We start from the raw sequence: 14,495 nt of genomic DNA, 5'->3' as shown, positions 1-14,495 counted from the left end.
GACCTCTTTTCTCTCCTGACGTTGTTGGCCTGTGAAATGTGGACGCAGCAACTACCCCGCATCGCAACGATTGATGGGGTTACAATACGAACCTACCTAGGCACACACTGCTCAGGAGCTCCCTGTCAGCAGAGTTCAGTGATAAGGACCACCAGATCCAGCGCAGCCGAAACCGCCAATCCCTACCTTACCTACCCCAATTGGATTTCTTTTGCTTTGGAGTAACTCCAAACCTTAGGTGGTATTGCTACCCCAACTGAGGTCCATCCATCTCGACCGTTGAAGCACTCACGTCTTATTAGACGACGTTATGGCAGCAAAGACACGATGCCTCCTTCGCGTCTACTCCATCGTCTCCCATTACGTCAGACGGCTTTTCGAAGCTTATTTCCCCACGGACATCGCCTTTTATCCCAGCACTTTAGAATGGCCTCGGGACTGGCGCGCAAGTACGAGATCAACGCCGACATGGGCGAAGGTTTCGGCCGCTGGAAGATGGGCCCGGACGAGGAACTGATGCCATACATCGACGCCGCCAACATTGCGTGCGGGTACCACGCCGGCGACCCTTCCATCATGCTCAAGACCGTTCGCTTGTGCAAGAAGCACGGCGTCAAGGCCGGAGCGCACCCGGGACTGCAAGACATGTTCGGCTTCGGCCGCCGAAAGATTGAGATTGACCCCAAGGACATGTACGCCATGGTGCTGTACCAGGTCGGCGCCCTCAAGGCCATACTTGACTCGGAGGGCGTCGAGCTGTCCCACATCAAGCCTCACGGAGAGCTCTTCTTCTACATGCAAAGGGACGAGACCATCATGAGGGCCGTCCTGGAAGCATGCGCCACGTTCGGGGACAACATCCCGGTCTACGCCTCGCAAAACGCCAGACAAGAAGCCATGTGCAATGAGCTGGGTATCCCGTTCCAAGGAGAAGTCTACGTCGACATTGATTACTCTCCAGAAGGGAGGCTCATACCGGTGGCACAGTCCAAGGTGGCCACCCCAGAACTCTGTTACAATAGAGCCTTGTCTGCATCACTCAAGGACGAGGGCAAGGATAATAGCGGCGGTGTCTTTAGCTTTGGGTTTGAGGGAAAGCCATTTAGCATCTGTGTGCATTCCGACCATCCGACGGTGCTTCAGAACGTTACGGGTGTGCGCAAGGCAGTTGACGAGGCGAACAAGCAGAGGTTCACTGAGGTTCCAAAATAGGGTTATCTCAATATGACTGCAATGATACTTCAAACAGTGCCATAAGAATTCCGATATTGTCATGAAAAATAATGAAGACATGCATGTGTCTCAGCGACGTCAAACCCACGTGGCCGTGCTGCATCAACTGGCAGGTTTGGGGTAAATGAACACTTGGGTACTGTATGTACGATGGTCCATCGGCACATTCCCGCCGACCCCAAACTCCACGATGCCCAATGTTCTGCCATCGTCAACTCACAAGCCGTATTGCCAGATACAAATCGTGCATCTATGTAAGTATTTCGTGGTTTGGGTTACAGGCTGGAAAGTTTCCAAGTCCTGGTCAGTTTGGTGAAGCCATATTTGGTGTCTAACTCCAAGTCGAGAGGTGGCCCGGGTGTCTTGAACGTCTCCCGCAACGTCTCAAACTTGTTTTGCCGTACAACGGCATCTATCAACAAGCTCTCCGCGACCTGGTAGCCTGGGCGGACGATCGAGTGTCTGCGCCAGACGCCACTTCGTCCACCATTTCCGCCGACGACAACTCTGTCCAGCTATGCCCGATGACGGCCGAGCGGCGAGGTAAGTATTCAGCCGGTTATTGAGCTTCTGGCGAACGGAGGCCGCAACAGTCGATACGCCTCCGGGGACTGGTAAAGTTGAATATCGTGTGGGATTTGCCTTTGTAGGGGACCATTGCTGATGTCGGGCCTGCAATTACGCCTGACCAGACTGTGGAGGTCAAACATACGGTCGTGTACAACACGACGGGAAACTATACTACAATTGCGCGGTTGGTATCTCCTCGTCAGGAAGGCCAAGGTGCTGCTTATGCGAGGGCGATGAATATGGCTGGCGTCAACGTTATTGTAGTGTATTCTTGGGCTCGTCTTAGAGTAGCTAGTCAATATCGAGATGTTAGTCATGTGCTGGCAAGAATTGTTGTTTGACGGTGCTATGAAATGATGGTGAATTATTTTGCGGGGTCTTGTATGTATCTAAGAGTCAGGCTTTAGGTAGGTACCTTCGATAGATAAGGTAGTGCATTGCGACGGAAATCTTTGTCCGGGTAAGTGCGGTTGGAAGGAAGGATTCTCCCACCGTCGTCAGACAAGGCGGGGTAAGGTAGGTCCTTAGGGTGCCTGCATTCCTGCCTCAGCGAGGGAAGTATATCGCCGCCAAACCCGAGTCCACGGCCTCTTGCAGAACTTCGCCGAGGCGTTGAATGTATTTTACACAAAACTAGGAAAGAAAGGCCAATCCCCCGAAGTTCCTGCTCTACCCACATTACCGACCTTGGATTCTGTTTACAATCTCACATCTCATCGCCACCACACCACACGCACACACGCACACGTTCGCAACCAAAAGAAAGAAGGCAGTTATGGATTCCCAAGGCACCCAAATGGTGAAGAAGCGGAAGCGGGGAGATGATAACGAGGCTGAGCAAGCTGGAGAGAAAGGCGGCAATCCTCCTGGCCTTCGTCGAGGCGCTATCCGTACCCGTACCATCGAGCTCGACTATGACCTCTCCGGTTACAAGGCTCACGAGGTTAGGAAGCTTGACATTTTGGCGACGGTACACGGGGTTGAGCGCCGAGTTGGGGAGATTTGGAATGTCAAAAGCTACAGTGAAGCCGAAAAAGTGAAGGTCTCCACGAAACAGCCCCGCCGTTCAACATTGCCTTCCCAAACAATGTTGGATTTGATGAACGAGTCTGAAAAAGAACAAATGGATTGGGAGAAGAGACATCTGGCGGAGTATACAGAGCGTTCGCACCTGCAACATGAGGAAGAGGCTCGTCAGGAGGAGGCTCGTCAGAAGGAGGAGAAGGCTCGCCAGGAGGAGGAGAAGGCTCGCCAGGAAGAGAAGAAGGCTCTTCAAGAGAAGAAGAAAGCTCTTCAAGAGAAGAAAAATGTTCGTCGGGAGAAGAAGGCCCGCCTGGAAGAGAAGAAGGCCCGTCAGGAGAAGAAGAAGGTCCGTCAGGAGAAGAAGAAGGTCCGCCGGGAGAAGAAATCTCTTCAAGAAAAAAAGAGGGCTCTTCAAGAAAAGAAGAAGGTTCGCGAGGAGAAGAAGTAGGCTCGACAGGCGAGGTATGTAGGGCCCCTGCGGTAGAAGGGACAAACTCGCCAGGAGCAGACCAATCACCAGGGTGCGGGCCAGAAGAGCTAGCAACTCATGCCGAGCGCTCCTCTGGTCCCTGCCAGCGGTCGTGGCGTTCAGCGATACGATGCACAGGGCTTTGGTGGTCAAGGATATGGGGGTCGAGATGGACGAGGTGGAGTCTGATTAACATCCTAAGGAGGGCATGGAGTTTGAGTCTGACTCAATAACGACATCAGAAGCGGAAAGGGTATTGTCGAAAATCCATCCTTCAGGATTTAGTTAGTTTCTGTTATGTAATCATAATCAGCACTCTTTTGTTTCGTCTGCAGACATGTCATGATTTGTTCTCCCGAGTCAACCTGTACATCTATGACTTCGTTACATGTTTGCGACCATATGCAGATGTCGTAGCATAGGAAGTACCCGGAGACCTGCGTAGACGCCACGCTTCCTTCCTCATCATAATACATTTCAAGCGCGACCCGGCTGTTGCTTAGCAGCACCCGCGTGGGCCAGTTTCTCAATTTTCGATACACTCTATGAAATCGACTGCCACTACAACATCATGATGCGAAATCGACTTTTTGCGAAGCTTGTAATGTCCAAATATTTACCAAAACAAAGTACTCTGAGCAACACTATAAGAAAAATTCGATGAGTTGCCCTACCAGAAGTGGTCGTGGCTTAAGAGAACTTACGAGCGCCTGATGTCGTCTTAGGTGCTCAGTGTCTCGGACGACCCCCATCTTTGTTCAACTGCATGTCGAACGCGATTCAACTCTCGGAACATGCAAGAAATCATGTCGCACAGATCACGATGGCGATTGCAATAATATTCATGGCAGTGCTCACAACTCAGGAGAATGTAATCGTCTGCCTTTCTGAGATGCATAATCTGGCATCTCAACCCCTTTGTAACGACAGAAAAAGTACACGCCGTCACTTGCTGATCTCTGCATTATGTTTTTGATGAGAGACAGTACACGTATCTATTGTTCCCGTCGTGGCCAACGTCCAAGCAGCCGACCAGCCGTTAAAAAGCAGCTAGGCGGCACCGGGCCGATCCGCACGAACACGTGGTCAGTGCAGATCAGTACCTTGAATACCTTAGCTGGGGCCGCTAGGCATGATCGGCACCTACTTTAGTCCTTAGGTTGGTGTACAGATCCCAAGAGCAACGCTCCTACATTCTCCACCTACCAGGCTACGTACTGCAATGCTCATCTTGGGGCGACTAGCCAAGGCCAGGATGATAGAAAAGTAGCGTTTTTCGTGTAGGCTGTTGACGATAAGAATCACCGCCATCACTGGCTTGTCGTATTGCTCGATGGCTTCATTGATGACTTTGACGTTGGCTTCCAGGAACGTAATTCTCGCCCCCACGATCTCTTGATCTTCGTCATGGCGAACGGCGGTGGCCACGGCCCCGGCGCCCTTTTTCTCAGACAGTATGATATGTGATAACTCAGAGAGCAACGCAGCGCTCCTTGATTCTACCCGTACCATAATCACCTACCCTACTTCTCAGTCCAAACATACCTCCCAGAAAGGATAAGTGAGACCAAGCCAGTGGGTCCCCATATATTTGCCCAGCCGAGTGAGATGGGACCCGCATTGTCCGCGTGCTTGTGCGGATCGGGCCGCCTCACGTTTCTGACAGCTAACCCGCTGCTCGGACTCTGGCCACCAACGAATCAGGCGCGACGGGGTTTTGCAGAGAAATGGAGGAGCATGAAAGGCGTGTTCCCAGCAATAATTGACCCGCAAGAGGGGGAAGTTTCGCAGGGAAATGTAATAGGTGTCGAATGTCGAGAAATTCCCGGCGTCGATAGGGGAAATTGTCCGGGGACGTGGTCCGAGCAAGGACCTTCTAGGTCAGGTGTTTTAGAGAACCAGTGCTCCTTCCTCGTCGCCTGGTTTCCAAAGTTCCAGGAAGACTTCGTCATGAAGGCAACTCTAATCTATGATCAGGTAGACGATGAAGCCGGCTAGACTGGTGGTCATGGTACGAAGAGCCCCAGGGCAAGGCAGAGTTAAGAATATATTTATCTTCTTGCAGCGGGATGCTGATTCGCTCCCGGAGGACAGTGATCGACTGGTACTTGGTGACGCACTGCTCCTGTGCAGACTGGAGTTGCTGCTTTAGCTGGGCAACCTCACCTTCCTGACATTGTTGCGAGTCCATTTCGGAGCTCGCGACTGTGCGCGTCAAGACAGCCACCTTGTGTGCGAGATCCTGCGTTCGTGCGATATAGGCAGAGCTTGCCTGGGTCACGAGTAGTGGGCAGGGCTCTTCGAATGCGTTCAAGCACTCTCTGAGTATGCAGCGGACTTGGCCGTAGTTGTTCACCGCCGTGAATGCAGCATCCTGGTCACCGGCAGGCGTTATTTCTTCCAAGAGCTTGTCAAACGTCGGGGCCTCATCATTCACCTTCGCCACGTGTAACTGAAATTTTGCCATAACTTGATCCATTGTGTCACGGATTCGATGCTTCGTTTGGGTCTCTTGTTGTTCGAGCTGTGCTTGGACATGTCGTCAAAATGGCTGAGGATGCTCGCTGAGATTACGAGGGAAGGTGGGTAGGATACCTAGGTACCTGGTCACCCGGGACGTGACTTACAAGCTGGAAGTTAGACGAGAGAGGGCCAATCAAACAACATAATCATGCCAAGATACCGCGGGTCTCCATCAGGCAAATACATGAACACAATAGAAAATGTAAATTCAGACTCAGCGAAGCTATGTGATTCGCAATGCGTCCGGGAGCAAAACCTCAGCTTCCCATGACCTAACGTCTTGGAGGTTCTCGACCTCCGAAATAGCGAAATTGCAGTCCTCCGCCCCGTCCACGCCCAGAGCTATTGCCCTGACCAGACCCACTGCCGTTTCTGCCGTCATTATACGGACCATCAAATGGGGAAAAGGTGCCATGATGGCGGCTGGTTTGATGCATGGGATCATTCTCATTGCCATTATTGGCACGACCATGACCAAAGGAATGTCTATGTGACCCTAAATAGTGGCCTGAACCGCCTCTTGCCGCGACCGGCATCAGGTTCGGGTTCGATAAGGGGTGAGGGTCATTTCTGTTGCCTCGCTCTCGACCCGTTCCGCCCAGCCTCCAGCCGCCACGGTAGGCGTGGTCTGAATGCTGCGTATGGTGTTTTGGCATGTTGGAGGCATAATTTGGAATGAATGGGGGACTCGTAAAGTCCCAATCATTCCCGGACATGTCAACCGGAGTGGTTATACCTAGCCCTGCTTGAGGATTGAGGATATGTGCCGTGCGACCCGTCGGTTGCAGAGCCGGCGTCTGGGCCGTGCTACCCTGCGCCTCTTGCAAAGCCGGCGTCTGGGCCGTGGCATCTTGTGCCTGTTGCAGAGCCGCCATCTGAATCGAGGTCCCGGTTTCGGCAAACGGGCGCAGGTTGCTGTCCAAGTGGCCGACGAGGTGAACGGCGGGAATATTCGAGCCTTGAGCCGGTGCATCCCAATGCGCCGTGCTGAGCACAAGAGGGTGATTCTCGAGCGCCTGCTTGATCATGCGATCTTTTTGATCAAGTAGGCACCGAGCATAGGACTTTGGGAAGGCCGATGCAGCGCGAGCCCCGTAGAAGAGCATGTAAGAACGGCCCGGCTGTCCCAAGTCCTCCGGAGTGGTTGCACGATACTTGCTCGACAATTGCGGGAGGACATCGGCTTGTAGAGCCGAGTAAAGCCGCACAAAGTCCAGATGTGAAGTTGCATCGTCATGCGTTCCACGAAGCCAGACCGCAGCGACCAGCGTATAGTGCTGGAAATTGGGCCAGTCGAAGTTTATCAAGTCTTTTTCTTGACGTGGGAAATCGCCGCGAGGATGGTATAGAGCACGGATGATGGATGGCGCGTACTTTTCTGCTGTTAGGTGATGTACAGTTCCATCTCTGAATAAATAATTCCGCCAGATCTTCGCCAAGCAGTCAACCAGATCTTCCTTGCCGGACCAGGTGACTAGACTGCGCGAAGCAAGGAAATGTGCGTTTGGAACCTCTTCAGGAGCCCAGCGTCCCGAGTCTGTTCTGAACTCGGGAGGGCCACAGAGCAGGTAGTTCTGCAAGCTCCAGAGAGTGTCCTGCAAAAAGTGCGACTCGCATATATCCGCAAAACTTGGGTCTTGAACGCCGATACGGGCTGCAATAGTCTCAACAACTTCTGATTTCAGTTCGGCAGACTGAGATTTATATCGTTCGTCTTCAATATCCTTCCATGCCAGCTCGAGGATCGGGTTGTCCGCAGTATTGACGTTACGACTCTCCGGCACAATACTGAAAAGGTGCCTCAGAACGATCAGGACAACATCCAGTCCGCGGCAACTCTTAGTCGTCTGCTTCTCGGTGCTTCTTGGCCCATGCCACAGCCGTGAGATCTGTGCGTCCGCCAGGTGAGGGGGTTGGGATCGTAGATCGGGCAGGGCCCGAACCTTGTTCGAGACGTCGTCGTTTGTCAAGGTCATTGGAGGAAACTTTTCGGGTACCTTTGAGACACAAATAGATTAAGGCTTGGAGGAAGAAGAAGAAGAGAAGGAAAAGAAAAGAAGGTGTCTAAGTTGGCAGCGGGGGGGAGTTGATGGATGTCGGGTGTTGTTTGCGAGGGCAGGAGCGGCGTGCGAGACCCACCGTCTCCTGCCTTCCTCCTCTCTTGAATATTTCAACCGGTTGCAACTTCTCCTCGGGGAAAAAATAAAGAGGCCTATTCATCAATGCTCATCCCTCATCTCCTGAAAAAAAAAAAACTGCTCCCCAAACGCTGCTGAATCCCCGCCACGTCAACAGAGAGCATTCAACTACCTCAGTCAACGGACCAAGAAGAATCAAGTCCTCCATCATTCCATATCATGGAACCGCAAACCCCCAGTCGAGCGCCCAAGGCAGAGGCTAAGAAAATTGCCAACATCATCCAAAAACGGGCCGGCTTTTCTTACATCAAATACACTGGCCCCTCTGTTTCCGGCAAGACTGCGGTCATTGCTTTCGAAGCTGCCGAGGAGTCCCTGAAGTTGGGCATCATGCCAATCTTTATTATGCAGTCCGAGTTGGAATTCATCTTCCTCGGCGACCTTTTCAAGCGCATAACTGGGGCGGCAGTAATGACGTGGGACTCCCTCCATCAGGACCCAAATCAAATGGCGCAACTTCTGGAGTGGATATCGCTCGGTGCTTCGTTGATTATCAAGTTCAACGGCCAACGGATCATCGCCTCCGACTTTGGACAAGCTCGCATTTGCGACTTGATTTCACGCCAGATCGCAAGAAAGAACGACTGGGGTTTCAACCTTGTCGTCATCGCCTCCTTCGAGATCCCGAGACACCACCCTCTTGGTAGAATGCCAGTGGAGTCGACAGAAATGGGCATGGACTGCGATTCTTCGATTGCAATCGAGAAGGGTCTTGTAATTCGCAAAGTCGACTGTTCGGGATTGGATTCCTGGAATAGGTACTTGGTCCAACTGATCACTCAGGTACAGGAAAGCGGAACTTCCAACGAGGGGGGCTCGACGACGATTATCTGCTTTGCCCCCCAAGTGGACATCCAAGTTGCCATTGAACACGCCGCAAGCCTCCGTTGGGCCGTGCATGAGCTACAAGATACTGCGAGCATAGGGGAGTTCCGGGATCTGAGCTTCGGCCAGTCCAAGCGGAACGCGCTCCTCTTTGTCGGTTGGTCGTCTCATCTAACAGATGGCAGCGTCAGGTTGCCGGGTCTCAAACACATCCTCATGGCCGATTCTCTACCGACAGTCGTGTTTGATCCCATCATGGGCGAGCCAATGGAGCGGAACCACCCACTCTCACGGCGGGAACTATACAATCAGGTGGCATTCGCACACAAGAGCACCACCCCAGGGGATGTCCAGCTTCATCACCGTTTCGATTTGGACGAGGCGCTCGATACCAGACCTTGGGACCCCCTTCCCGCAACAGAGAACGAACACGGTTTCGAGTGGCTGTACAACTGCGCGTACCAATGGCCAGACGTTTCAGACAAGCCAGTAGAGACTTGGCCAGTCGCTGACAAGGTGGCGATGGTCGGAATGGCGACGCAGCTCAAATGGATGCAGATTATCGAGGGGGGTGTCGAACAAGGCTACAGGTTGAAAGAAGGCTGGTCCGGAGACATCCAACACTTCCTGCGCGGTGGCTCAGTCGTCCCGGACGGGGTGACATTTAATGCCGCCGCCATGCTCGCCAACGTCTGTCATGCTTTCAAGGCGAAGAAAATTGACAAGCACGTGGCTAGGGTCGCCATTCGTCTGGCAGTCATCTCATCCCTTGGCTTTTATCGGGAGACCGAGAGCACAGCGAATATGGTACAGCACGACGGCACCAAAATGTTTTCCGATAGCCTCCGTCAACAGATGAGCAAGGCATTGCCCGGAGTCTCGAGTGTCCTCTTCGACCAGGGGGCGTTGTGGACGGTGCTTGGGCTATGGGAGATGTGTCGGATAAAGACGTTGAACTTCACGTCGGCCCGACATGCCAGCCTCACTGTCACAGCTCAAGCGGATTACCTCATAGATGAGTACCTTGAAATGAATGCGGCAGTAGCCGGAAGAGTCTGGGTCGTGGTTCAGCAGGTCGAAGCGCACTTGCGCATGGCGCCGATCGGGCTGGGAGACGGCCTGCCGGTGCTCGATCTTTCCGGAATCCAACAAGTCGAAGTGTTTATTGCACAGAGCTGGATACCGAACCTTCTTTACAGCAAGGTGGGCACTGACTGTCGGGATGCCGTCACCCTTGTTAGTAATCACTTGGTGACAACGGACCATTATTGCAACCTGGATTTGTTCCACAAGCTCCGCGCGGCCGGCAGAATCCCAGACGACGGCTTCTTCATCCTCTACCGGCATCTACAGTGGAATCATGTCGAAGGCGACACAGATTTTGTTTCAGCCGAGTGTTCGACAATCATTTCGGCAAAGGCTCTATGGGAGGCCGTGGGAGACAGGTCACTACACGACCTCCGATCAAAGTACCCCAATGTTTGGCCGGAACCCAGAGATTGATTGCGAATGTGAAATAGGCAAATAGCTTCAATACACGTATGTGCTTTCCAATAACGTGCGGGTTTGCCCTTGCGTTTGTGATGTACTGGGTCTTTCGAAGCAAAAGATCGCGTGTGGGTCAACAGTTCAGGGGTATTACAGACGAGAGATCTGGCCTCTGGTTGATCCTCCTTTTCCTTCTCAGCAGAAATATCTCCTTCGTTCCCTTCGTAGCCATACAAACATTCTTCCTTGCAACACATATAATGATACGCCCATCACCTCTTCAAAGCGATGGTGCTAAAGCCGATATCTTCACCACGGTAGCCACTTCGTAGTAAATGCTGTCTTCCGGCCTCCGAGGATGATATTATGACGACGGCAGCATCGTGATGCTCCCGGTCTTGGCACCGTGATGCCCTTACGACTGAGTTAATGGTCAGGTCAAGTCATGTGCGGGCCAGAAGGTCAGGTTTATGCGAGACAGCTCAAGGCGGAAGCCATTCCTTTGCTACGATCGGAAACGAGAAGGAACCATAAGATAGTCACGTCCAAGGTTGCCTGGCCTCGTCTGAATGGGGTCCAGTTTCCCTGGGAGATGATGCAGCAACCAATGGTGCCTGTCTGGCGGGTTGGGAAGGTGCGACCCTCCTTGGCTCCTCTGTCCTCGCTGCACTCTGCGGTCAACACTTTCTCGTTCCTCCAATTTGACCTTCTCTTACATGCCTACCTTAGCTTGCAAAAGGGAAAAAACTCGAGAAATCTTCATACCTTTTCATCCCCATCAAGAAATACGCAAATATTACGTTTCGATCCCCTAACTTACACGTTGAGACACAATGTCGCAATCAAGCATCCTCGCGCAGGAGTTTCCAAACACACGGGAGCGCGCCGAGTACATCAGTGCCAAGTTTGCCGGCCTCATTTAAGATGAGTCCCTGTTCTCCAAAATCCTAGAGAGGTCGCGTCAGATTTTCAAGGAGGATTTGCTTATGGGAAAGATCGACGAGGACGGGGTCTCTGAATACTGGTACAACTGGGTTGTGGACTTTGCGGTCTGGCGCAAGGCCATGGAGAAGGGTAAGATAGCGACACTTCATCTCGGCTTTCTTTTTCACTAACCGTCAGGCAGTCGAGCCGACCAAGCAAGAGAGCTTCCCTTGGAGACACAGCGTCCCTGCCTCGAAGCCCCGGGACCCCTCCGACGTGGCCGTTTGGTTCCCAAAGTTCAAGGCGGACTTCGCCGCGCTAGCGACGCTGTCCGCCTCTGAACGAATGGAGCGCGGGCTCGAGGCGATACCCGAGCAGCCCAGTCTTCAGCGGACCCAACCGAACATTGCTACGATTGAGCTCCGACAGGACATATGGGACGAGGTCTTTCCTGACGAGCCGTGTACCGAGGGACGACCCTTTGAAATCGGCGTGCCCAAGTACCTCGACTTTGAGCAACACGTGTGTGCGGACGACGCCAACCAGATAAAGTGGCTTCCATCCTGCGTGCGTATCGATATTGCCGATCGAGAGTGCCCAGAGGGCAACGTGATCAATGCGATTGTCGTCAGCCCTCAGGAAAATACCGAGGATACAGCATGGAGTAGACTTTTGCTGGGCGTGGTCTACAAGACTGTCGTCAGCTGGGCCCGCGAGGTGTTTTTGACTCGCAAGAGCACACCTCTGAGCGAAGCCCTCGCCGACATTGACGTCTCGTCGTTCTTCAAGAACGCCACACTTTCCCTCAGCGAGGAGATGCAGCGGCTGAGTCTCGAAAAGTCCCTGGTCGACGAGTGCAACGCCCAGCTGGCGTTGGCGCCCTACAAGAGCGACTCTGAGTATGTAGAGTTGCGTATCGCCGCGTGGCTTGAGGCCGAGAAGAGCCTCGTTGCCGAGAAGCGGTACGAGATACTGGTGGACTGGTGTGACAAAACACACGTCAACTTTGAGTCTCTCACCCAGGCCGACCAGCGCGTGGCGTGTTTTCGTGCTTGGGAAGGAAAGATCAAGGAGTGGGCTCAGGAGAACCCAATACGATTCGTGTCCTGGACGGAAGAGCAGAGTTTTGCTACTATGATGCTGGAGGAAACTGGACTGACATCTGTTTCATCCGTCAGAGAGATGAAGAGAGCTCGTTCGTCATCATTGGGGCGGACTGGAAACCCCACAAAGAAGACGCGGAGAGAACAAAGTATTACTTATGGACAGTGAGGTAGTGTATGATTATTGCTCGAGGACTTGGTTCGATTACATGACATTGCAATCAGAAATGTTTTCGGGTTCTGGGAGGCTGTTTCACATACACATGATGTTAGAGCAAAGTCGGAGTCAAAAATGGAAAAGTCTCGCCCCCTACCTGATGTCGGTTTCCCGTGGCACTTGTAGTACCAAGATGCCTTCCACAGGGTATCTAGGATTGTTGTTGAAGTCTTTGCTTCCTCAGTTGACGCGTGTCCTTGGGAAGTCGATCGTCGGTATTGGTCTTCGTCGATGGAGAAATCATGGCAAACGAGTGTTCATTGACCTAGTTATCATGATAGAATACGTCAGCACCGGTCTGGCAATGATCACACGGGACATTTCGCGAGAAACCATACGTCTGTACTGTGCATTCGCTTGAGCCAAAGTAGGCTTCAGGGGCCTGCCACGGTCCTGGACTGATACTTGAAGCACTAGAATCATGACAAATTCAGAATATTAGGAGACACAGGAGAGAAAATTGACCGATGTAAATGTTTCGTTTTGCTGAGAATACTGTGGGAACCTAGATAATGTCATGAAGGAAGCGTTGAAAACAACACCCTAGGGCGACTGTGTTCTACTAGGAGAAATTTTCAACCCGGCCGTGTCAAGACGATATGAGGCAACCAGGCAGCCAGTCGTACGTCAGCCTACATTCAACAAGATCTGATCTCGCGAGAAACCTAGTAAGGCAGATTAATTGGGCTGTGCCATACTTTGCCGGCGTGGTTCGTGTCGCGGGTTTCTAAATGTAACCTCGAACCAACCAACGGGCAACCGGCCGCATAAGGGAGACCGTTTCTTTGAACGCAGAAGGAGTCATGACCCGAAAACTCCCAATGAAAACACCTGCCTATTTCCTCATTAAGAGATTGACAGCGCTTAATTATTCCAGCTTGACGCGGACGAGACGGGTAACCTCCAACGGCACTAGTGCGCTGCCACCATGGCTACGAGGAACCCCTCCCCCCATGAGAGTTTCCAAGTCTACTGGTATTTATTCAGCTTCGATTTTAACATGAAATTTGATGACATGATTTTGGGATCTGACCCGCTGTGTGGTCATGTTCAGGACGCTGGGCCGCACGCTTGCGCTACGTCGAGAGCAGCGCAACTGCACCGATAATTCATCTCTGCCAAACCCGTTCGCGAAGGATATACTGCTGACCTTTACATCCAAGATAACAGGTAATCTGGTAAAGGGATCAGAATTGCACGTCCAAGTCACTTTGCGGCCGGGACATTGGTCCCGCGCTCCCCGTTGTTGACCAGGTCGGAATGGGAGGTCCTCGCAAGGTGTGCCGGACACGGCAGCCATGCATCAAGCGGTTGGATGAGGCGGACTAGCTTTCCCCCCAGATTTCCATTTCTTTTGTTTTCCATTGGGTTCTAAACGACGGTGTGATGCTCCAGAGGTTGACCACGGGGGCCAAATGAAGAAAGGGGGGGTTTCGGCTTTCTGCACTTCAGTTCCCAGTGGCGGTTGTCAACGTAACTCACGCGAAGGAGGAGCGGGACAGGCATAGAACACCTCGAATTCCCCCTTTAATTTGCATAATGTGATGCCGAAGGCTTTCACTTACCTGAACAACTGTGTCCAAATACTTGATCTATTTCCCGACCGCGTTCACGTCCATAGTCTCCAGCGGGTCCCCTTATCCTTCGTTGGCACCCGGCCTCCTGAGTAAGAGTCGAAGAGTCGGCCTCTTCACTGAGAAATTAAATCTTCTCTTTGCTTCTTTTACTCAAAACTCATGAAGCCCCACCCATCATATCCTCGCTCAAGATTCGAGGTGATAGTGGCAGAAGCAATGCGAACGTCAGTGTGTACGCGAAACCCCATGGTAGTGACCGCACCTCCAGGGTCAGTAGTAACCATACGAATCTCCATTTTATATGGAGATTCTGTCATGTTTGTGTATCTAATTCGTGTGGTGACT

At 52.4% G+C, this 14,495-nt stretch overlaps 6 protein-coding genes across 6 annotated transcripts; 4 read left to right on the top strand and 2 right to left on the bottom strand.

Annotated features, from left to right (window-relative positions):
* Positions 1-426: 426 nt before the first annotated feature.
* On the top strand, positions 427-1,212 carry CORC01_09244 (LamB/YcsF family protein; the record flags this gene model as incomplete). The annotated part of the gene is made up of 1 exon (XM_022620873.1): positions 427-1,212. One exon carries the CDS (start codon positions 427-429, stop codon positions 1,210-1,212), a length of 786 nt encoding a protein of 261 aa, XP_022472673.1.
* Positions 1,213-2,578: 1,366 nt separating this feature from the next.
* On the top strand, positions 2,579-3,274 carry CORC01_09243 (uncharacterized protein; the record flags this gene model as incomplete). The annotated part of the gene is made up of 1 exon (XM_022620872.1): positions 2,579-3,274. The coding sequence occupies one exon, from the start codon at positions 2,579-2,581 to the stop codon at positions 3,272-3,274; it is 696 nt and encodes a 231-aa protein (XP_022472672.1).
* A 1,134-nt stretch (positions 3,275-4,408) lies between these two features.
* CORC01_09242 (uncharacterized protein) lies at positions 4,409-5,774 on the bottom strand (the record flags this gene model as incomplete). The annotated part of the gene is made up of 4 exons (XM_022620871.1): positions 4,409-4,438; positions 4,514-4,741; positions 4,967-5,168; positions 5,296-5,774. 4 exons carry the CDS (start codon positions 5,772-5,774, stop codon positions 4,409-4,411), a joined length of 939 nt encoding a protein of 312 aa, XP_022472671.1.
* A 316-nt stretch (positions 5,775-6,090) lies between these two features.
* On the bottom strand, positions 6,091-7,794 carry CORC01_09241 (uncharacterized protein; the record flags this gene model as incomplete). Its single annotated transcript, XM_022620870.1, has 1 exon — positions 6,091-7,794. One exon carries the CDS (start codon positions 7,792-7,794, stop codon positions 6,091-6,093), a length of 1,704 nt encoding a protein of 567 aa, XP_022472670.1.
* Positions 7,795-8,175: 381 nt separating this feature from the next.
* Positions 8,176-10,344, top strand: CORC01_09240 (uncharacterized protein; the record flags this gene model as incomplete). The annotated part of the gene is made up of 1 exon (XM_022620869.1): positions 8,176-10,344. The coding sequence occupies one exon, from the start codon at positions 8,176-8,178 to the stop codon at positions 10,342-10,344; it is 2,169 nt and encodes a 722-aa protein (XP_022472669.1).
* An 818-nt stretch (positions 10,345-11,162) lies between these two features.
* CORC01_09239 (uncharacterized protein) lies at positions 11,163-12,525 on the top strand (the record flags this gene model as incomplete). Its single annotated transcript, XM_022620868.1, has 3 exons — positions 11,163-11,226; positions 11,281-11,403; positions 11,456-12,525. The coding sequence occupies 3 exons, from the start codon at positions 11,163-11,165 to the stop codon at positions 12,523-12,525; spliced, it is 1,257 nt and encodes a 418-aa protein (XP_022472668.1).
* Between the last annotated feature and the right edge of the window lie 1,970 nt (positions 12,526-14,495).

Source organism: Colletotrichum orchidophilum (genome assembly GCF_001831195.1).
Source record: "Colletotrichum orchidophilum strain IMI 309357 chromosome Unknown Scaffold_82.1, whole genome shotgun sequence".
In the NCBI taxonomy this organism is placed as follows: Eukaryota; Fungi; Ascomycota; class Sordariomycetes; order Glomerellales; family Glomerellaceae; genus Colletotrichum; species Colletotrichum orchidophilum.
Note: the sequence above shows the minus strand (reverse complement) of the source record. Positions and strands in the feature narration are given on the sequence as shown.